This window comes from Vicia villosa, linkage group LG2, assembly GCF_029867415.1.
Source record: "Vicia villosa cultivar HV-30 ecotype Madison, WI linkage group LG2, Vvil1.0, whole genome shotgun sequence".
Taxonomy (NCBI): Eukaryota; Viridiplantae; Streptophyta; class Magnoliopsida; order Fabales; family Fabaceae; genus Vicia; species Vicia villosa.
In genome coordinates this window covers 225,285,329-225,293,391 of record NC_081181.1, presented here as the reverse complement: position 1 = coordinate 225,293,391, position 8,063 = coordinate 225,285,329, and the positions used below count along the sequence as shown (strand labels likewise).

At 31.6% G+C, this 8,063-nt stretch overlaps 1 protein-coding gene across 2 annotated transcripts; it reads right to left on the bottom strand.

Moving 5' to 3' along the window:
- Positions 1 to 2,459: 2,459 nt before the first annotated feature.
- On the bottom strand, positions 2,460 to 5,315 carry LOC131648360 (mediator of RNA polymerase II transcription subunit 15a-like). Of its 2 annotated transcripts, none has more exons than XM_058918123.1 (4): positions 5,158 to 5,315; positions 4,666 to 4,765; positions 4,441 to 4,546; positions 2,460 to 4,356 (listed from the first exon to the last, which is right to left on the bottom strand). In XM_058918123.1, exons 2-4 carry the CDS (start codon positions 4,749 to 4,751, stop codon positions 4,243 to 4,245), a joined length of 306 nt encoding a protein of 101 aa, XP_058774106.1. In that variant the 5' UTR covers positions 4,752 to 4,765; positions 5,158 to 5,315; the 3' UTR covers positions 2,460 to 4,242. The 2 variants fall into 2 exon arrangements, with proteins under 2 accessions (XP_058774106.1, XP_058774105.1); XM_058918122.1 differs by having other exon boundaries at positions 4,019 to 4,356; positions 4,441 to 4,555.
- Positions 5,316 to 8,063: the final 2,748 nt, after the last annotated feature.

The following is an 8,063-nucleotide window of genomic DNA, read 5'->3' as shown; positions in this document are numbered from 1 at the left end:
GAGAGGGGTCGAAGGTATCCCGAGTTGGTTAAAGGTTAGTAATAGCAGCCACGTCGAAGAGGGTGGGAATTATCATTCCACAACGAAGGTGAAAAGTGTTGGTCGAGCCTTCTCAAAAGAAAAGGGCTAAAATAAGCACATTGGGATTGTATCTATGGCCAATTCTGGATAGTTGAATCAAGTTGTATATACCTTGTTTTTTCCAGCGTTGTGCTTTCTTTTTTTCTACTTTATCCAACCAATTAATGTAAGCTTCATCCTTAATGGTATGAGAAGAACGGAGAACACGTTGGGTGTACACATAAAACCCAACTCATAAATTTTATCCTCAAACACACGAAGTTTACAAGGACAAAACCAAGGGAAGAACTTCTTTAGCTTATCGAGATTTTTAAAAGATCTGGGAAAAGGGCCTAAGAATGCATGAACAATGCTTGAAATAGAAAAATGGATTAGTTCATGGGATGCCTATTTTTCTTTTTCTTTCTCAATTAGTGGTTCATGGATGTAGATGCAATCGCCATGGAGAATCGGAGTAGTGACATCAACAACAAACGAGATTGGAAGTTGTTTCGAAGAAAAAGTCATTGTTCTGAAAACAATATCGAGAAACTACTAAAAATGCCACCTTTCTTACGAGCATTGCATACTTCAATGTCATCGTGATCCCCTTTACCAGATCATCACGTTAAGAATGTGTGTGCAAACTATTGTAAACAGTATCAAGAGACTACTAAAATGTCTCCTTTCTTCCATATTGTAAACATGATCGAAAGTGGCATTTTGGGAGGGGGCATCTCTTAGCCTATGATTTTAAACACTGCATCAAAAACTCACTAAGCATGGTTTGGGAGAGTCTCAGAAACAATCCACAAGATTAGAATCATTTTTTCTTCTTTAAAACTTGTTAAGAATATAAAAAAAGGGTTGTAGTGAACTAGCATTTCGTCACAAGAGTTGGGTGTGTAGGTGAAGGGTTCGCCTCACCTAAGGGATGCGTGATGTGTATAGTAGTGTTACCCTCACATTAGTCATACAAAAGTGTAAGAAAAGGTCAAACCAAGACTCCCTATAAGATAAGTAGTCAAACCAGGACTCCCTATAAGATAAGTAGTCAACAATCTTCCTTAATAAAGAGGGAGTGGTTACTACCTCTCAAGGTTTCCCAAAATCTAGGCCCATAAGGCCCCCCTTAAGGAGTGGTTACTATCTCTCAAGGTTTCCTAAACTCTAGGCCCATAAGGCCCTTATATATACTCCTCCCCTAATGGGAAAAAAGACTAATCATAACTTATGCATAAGACCCAAAGAACTACGCTGATATACAGAACTTCTCACCTCACGTGAACAGGTTCCCTAAAACAACCATAATATATTCGTACAAGGCTTCTCCACGCCGTGGACAACCTTTATCTATAAAGATTATAAGAAAGAATATATAATAAAAACATAAATAAATTAAAATACTATTGGCTTATTTATAAAAAAAAAATCTATTTTATATTATCCAACATATATCTTCAAACTCACAATAAAAAAACATCGAATAAGAAATCAAATCAACTAACATCAAGTAGTAAGAAATCAAATCAACTAACATTTTTAGTTAGTAACAATATAACCAACTAAAAATGGAGAGAGAGAGAGAGAAAAACACCAGGAGTAACATCTGAACAGAGACCAACAGAAAAAGGAAAAACTTGAAACAAGGAGAAACTATCAAAGAGAACCACCGTGTAAATTCAATAAAACAATCAAAGAGAAAAACCATGTAAATTCAATAAAACAATCAAAGAGAAAAACTAAATTAAACAAAAAGATAAACAACCAAATATAAAGATCGTCCAACAAATCAAACAAAATTGATCTAAATCAATCAAAAACTAAACAAAACGAATAAAAAAAATTGAAATCATAATAGAGAAAGTAATTGAAAGAACCACCATGTAAATTCAATAAAACAATCAAAGAGAAAAACTAAATTAAACAAAAAGATAAACAACCAAATATAAAGATCGTCCAACAAATCAAACAAAATTGATCTAAATCAATCAAAAACTAAACAAAACGAATAAAAAAATTGAAATCATAATAGAGAAAGTAATTGAAAGAACCACCATGTAAATTCAATAAAACAATCAAAGAGAAAAACTAAATCAAACAAAAAGAGAAACAACCAAATATAAAGATCGTCCAACAAATCAAACAAAATTGATCCAAATCAATCAAAAACTAAACAAAACCAATAAAAAAATTGAAATCATAATAGAGAAAGTAATTGAAAGAACCACCATGTAAATTCAATAAAACAATCAAAGAGAAAAACTAAATCAAACAAAAAGAGAAACAACCAAATATAAAGATCGTCCGACAAATCAAACAAAATTGATCCAAATCAATCAAAAACTAAACAAAACCAATAAAAAAATTGAAACCATAATAGAGAACGTAATTAAAAGGGTATCCGCGAGCAATAACAAAGGAGGAAGACGAAATAATAAAAACACTAAATTCAAAATTTGAATAGTCTCTGTATGGTTAATGAATAGTGGCTGCAGAAATTTGGTGAGCTTTGTACCTAGAGTGGTTGTTAAATATGCTTAGAATAGCAGACAATTTTGTCCAATCACATTGATTTGCAATACGTGACAAACAAAACGAACCGCTTGCGTACAGTATTTGATATACCAAACTGTCTAAATTATACTCAAAATGGTACCAATTTCACAGACACCAGCCAAAACCAGAAAAGTGGTTCTGAAGCCATTGGCACCATAGCAAGTGGAGTTTATTTGTTTTGCAGCCTCTCTATCAGAAATTTCTCACAAGGAAAACAGAAAAAAGAAGAGCTCCAATTGGATTTCCTAACATCATGAAGCTTCTAATTCATAAACAGTTGCAACCAGTATAGAATACTGAACTCCATAGCACATTCCAAGTAAAGCTATTGCAGCATAAAGAGTTCCATCTAGAGCTGAAGCATAAAGCAAAAATGCTATGATCATAATTACTTGAGTAATTGTCATCCAAAATGTTCTAGACAGTGTTTTTAATCTGTCGTGATATAACCTAGTCAATATATACTCACGTCAAGTATAAGATAATTCAAATTATGGTAAGAAGCTAACGGCATTCACAACCATGTCATGATTCAGATCATAAACGAAGTAAGTGCGAAGTAAGTGCCTAACAGAGTATCGAGAGACAGCGCCAGCACTGAGACGGCCGATAAAATTGCAAAAACTGAAGACTGAAAGCAATATGCTTGTATCTTCTACACCCAAAGAAATTCCAATTTGAGCCAAATTATTGAAAACAGAGCCAACACCTAAAAAATAAGTAAACTAAAGTAACAATCTTCCTTAATAAAGAAGGAGTGGTTACTACCTCTCAAGGTTTCCTAAACTCTAGGCCCATAGGGCCCCTATATATATTTCTCCCCTAATGGGAAAAACACTAATCATAACTTACGCATAAGACCCAAAGCACTACGTTAATATACACAATCTCTCACCTCAAGCGAACAGGTTTCCTAAAACAACCATAACATATCCGTACAAATAAATTAAAATACTCTTATCTTATTAATAACAAAAAAATCTATTTTATATTATCCTACATATATCTAATTCAAACTCACAATAAAAAAACATTGAATCAGAAATCAAAACAACTAACAATTTAACAGACTAAAAATGGAAGGAAAAAAAACACTAAAGATAAATAATCATAGGAGTAACATCTGATGAACACAGACAAACAAAAAGAGGAAAAACTAGAAACGAGGAGAAACTATCAAAGAGAACCACCATGTAAATTCAATAAAACAATCAAAGAGAAAAACCATGTAAATTCAATAAAACAATCAAAGAGAAAAACTAAATCAAACAAAAAGAGAAACAACCAAATATAAAGATCATCCAACAAAACAAACAAAATTGATCCAAATCAATCAAAGTAAACAAAACCAATAAAAAATTGAAATCATAATAGAGAAAGTAATTGAAAGGGTATCCGCGAGCAATAACAAAGGAGGAAGACAAAATAATAAAAACACTAAATTCAAAATTTGAATCGTCTCTGATCTCAATCAAACTTAAATTTATTTAAAACACTTATAAATGTGTTTTTTTGTAATAGAAAATGGTAAGTTTGAAAATGATGAAAAATCCAAATACTTGTGTTGGTTTGTGACATAGCAAAGAAGACAAACACGTGACATTTCATGTATTTACATTTCAATTAGAAATTAGATATATCTAATCCATTTTGCATTTCATGGATTATATGCTCCAACATGTCCTGACATCTAGTTATTTGACGAGTCTTGCAAACTATTGCCCTTAGATATTGAGCCTGAAATTAGAGAATGTCACAATAAATTGTCAATTTACCATATGATATATGATATGTGGTAACTATATATGATTAGATATATACCTTGCTTGTTGCAACAGAAAAAATATCCTCTTCAATCTTTTGGACAATCTTTCGAAATTCATCTGATTCCTCTTGAACAGAAACAATAGGAATATGTTGCTTTAACCTGTTCATTCTACATAAAGTAAAAACATCATTCTCCAGCAAAACATGCAAAGATATCAAATCCATCAACAAGCCTTTATGATATGCATCAAAAATAAAAAAATTTACACTAAACCTTACATTATTCTAAGTACTCCTTCACGCACTCCAGGCCGCAAGTTAGCTTTCCAATCACCTTCATTCTGTGTTACATTATTGGTATCCATTGAATTTAAAGGAACTGAAAACCACACAAAAATAACAAGAATGTTCTTGTCAAATCATACTCTGAAAAGAAAGTATAGAGGATGAATATAGACAAATGTGAAAATAAAAAGTTGATCACATATGAAATAAAGTTACGGTGGCGATTCCCTAACCGTACGTGTAACGGAGTGAACAACAACAAAAAAATACAAAAAAAAACAGTTACAAAACCCTAGCCCTGTAACGGAGTGAAAAAAGAAAAGAATTCCCATATAATGTTAATCGATTATTCTCCTTCTCCAGATTTGGATATACCTGTTATTTTACCATGGAAGATCTCTATTATTTTTTCCAATGTCTCTCTATTCAATTTAAAGGAATCAAACAAAAAAGTTATGATGTGAGAGAGAGAGAGAGAAACGGAACCTGACGGTTGTAGAGAGTGGAGATAAATATTCCCGGCGGTGGGCGGTGGGGAAGTGAATCGGATGTGTGGCTGTAAGGGGGCTTTCTCTTTACGTTGAAGGTTGGTTGGTTTGTATGAGATTTGTAGAAAGTTGTGTCATCTCTAAAATCACTTATATTTACGTTAAAGCGTGACTCTAAAATATTGAACATTAATTGGTATAGATTCAAAATTAATAAATAAAAAAATGACAACATGGTTATTTAGCGATAATTTTTTTTTTTTTTATAGAAAATAAATGATATTCATTCATTCAAATTGATAGAGTACATCGTTGCAATACAAATTCAAAATCGCCAAAAACAAAAATGATGAATCAGCGAACAAATCCACAGCATCCATGTTAATAGCATAAAACGGCAAATTGCATATGCCTACAAATATTAATGTATTGACTGTATTGAGATGTCCGAAATATTCATGCTTCCGGATCTTTAGCGTTGATGGCACCAAAGTCATTGATTGAATCTGCACTAGATCGAAACTAATCTTTCAACCTGAAACAAATGAACACCGCACAAAAACGAAAAAAACAAAATACCCGCACAAAGACGAGAAATCAAAATACACCACAAAAATATGGGAAATCAAAACAAACGATGACCCACGAAATCACAAAAAAGACAAAAAGAAAAGGTGTGAAAATCACTTATTTAAGTAATAGATAAACAAAAACGATTTGGAGGGGTGATTTTGGATCAAAATTGATCCTAAATCACCCCTCTTTGAGAGAGAGGAAGGAAAAAGAAGAAAAGTTTTAAAAGTAGTTTTATTGGAACTCTGAATAGTAGTTTTTGTTGTTTATTATTTAGCGATGTTTTAAAAAATCAGATCGCTCGAATTCAATATCCTCATTGGTTTAATTGATATAGATTTAAAATTAATTATAAAAAAAAACAAAAAAAAATGGCAACATGGAATATGGAATTTGGTTGAACTTCATTCCAACATGAACGTGTTAAGAAGTAATTAACATATAACATCGATACTTGTATAGATAATGAAGAAATTTATGAGAAAAAATACAAATAATCATGAAAGTCTTATGAACATACAAATTTATGAGAAAAAATAATCAGCAACAAAAGCTAAGCAGTAGAATCCTTGACAATTTAATGTTAAGAGCTACATATTTTTCAAAGAGTATTAAGGGGGAGTTTGTTTCATGGATTCTAGATTTATTTTTAGGAATGTTACTTTAAATTTTTACATTCTCATATTTGTTTTAAGTATTTATAAATTATGTTTTGGAACATTTTATTTCTGAGAGTTTTATTTGTACTTGATTTTTTTCTTTTTCATTCCTATGTAAAAGGGTGGGAATCATATATACGTATGGAAATAAAAGGTAACCTCCAATAATTTCCCACATTTATTTCATTTGTTTTTTATTTTAAAATGTTAAACAAAATATATTTTATAAATATTCCTGGAAACTTATTATTTACCTAACACAAAGATAGGAATAAAGTTCCGGGTAATATTGTTCCCTAGAATAATGTTCTCGGATAGAAGTTTTAATACTTGAAACAAACACACCCTAAGACAAGTTTATTAACATCAAAATGTTATGAACATATAAATTTATCAGAAGAGATCACGAACAATGGAAGCTTCCGCGTTTTTGTTAAGACATGTTTTTAACACTTTTTATATTAGTAGAGGTCAAAATGAAGGTTCATTGAGCTAAAAAAAATCCAATAGTTACCATGAGTGAGTAGATCTATTGGGATAAGGGGTCGTGAGAATCCATATCATGACAAATCTCAATTGAATCATTTAATTGTAATTATGAGAAATATAAATTTGATTTGTTTTAGAATTCGAATTCTTGACCAAGCCTACATCAGTTGCGAAAACAAAGAGAATATAGATGTTGATTATGTATCGACTAGAGAGATAAAGATTCGGCATCCGAAAGTGGATTACTAAACGATTGAGTTCGAGGCGTCACTAACAAACGCCTTGATCTCAATTGAGAAACAATCAAGATGCGACGTCACATGACAAGGCATAATGCTCTTGATTGAACCGCTTAGTTTTGTGTGAAACATGTCTAGATGTGCATGCCATAAAAGTGGGTGTCGCACACATTTATCTAAATTTTTATTAAAATATTTTATAGATTCTCGTAGTTCAAACATGGGTGATCATTAGGGCGGGTCTAGATAAATGATCATAATCCCTAGTCTTGCTTTTAATAATTTGTTAATTTTGTTTAATTTGAACTGAACTAAACATAGTTAGGGTAAAAATTCGGTAATCATACATTTTCATGTGGGTTCGATTTTTTTGTACTACTTGACACACTCGTGCACTTGCGACTTTCCCATGTCAAGTTTTTGGCATCGTTGATATGAAAGATAGTTTCGATATTGAAATTTTATTCTAGCACTGTAGAGACTAAAGCAAATTTTACTTTTTTTTGTTGTTGTTTTTTCATGGTATGCATAGGGTCTATTCATGGTCAATTATGTGAACAATAACCATGAAAACCCATACACCTATACCTATAATCTAACATGACAAGCATCTTTTTTTTTAATTCATGTGATATTTTTTTTAAATATGTATATTGATTTCCATTCATCTCAATTTCTTTTTAGGCAAGCTTTATTGTAAGTTGTCGAAAGTCAAATAGTGAATTTATTACTAACAAGTGTTATACACTTCAAAGAAATACACTTCAAAGAAGTTTACTAGTCAAAGAAATTCAGATTGCATTGCATTCAGTTCAACCCAAGTCCCAATCACAATATTAATGTTTAATAGTAATGCCTCAATATAAATACCAAACTTGAAAACTCTCCATTTGCCATTTTCCTCTCAACTACCACATACACCAAAATTGTGGTAGGTTCCCACA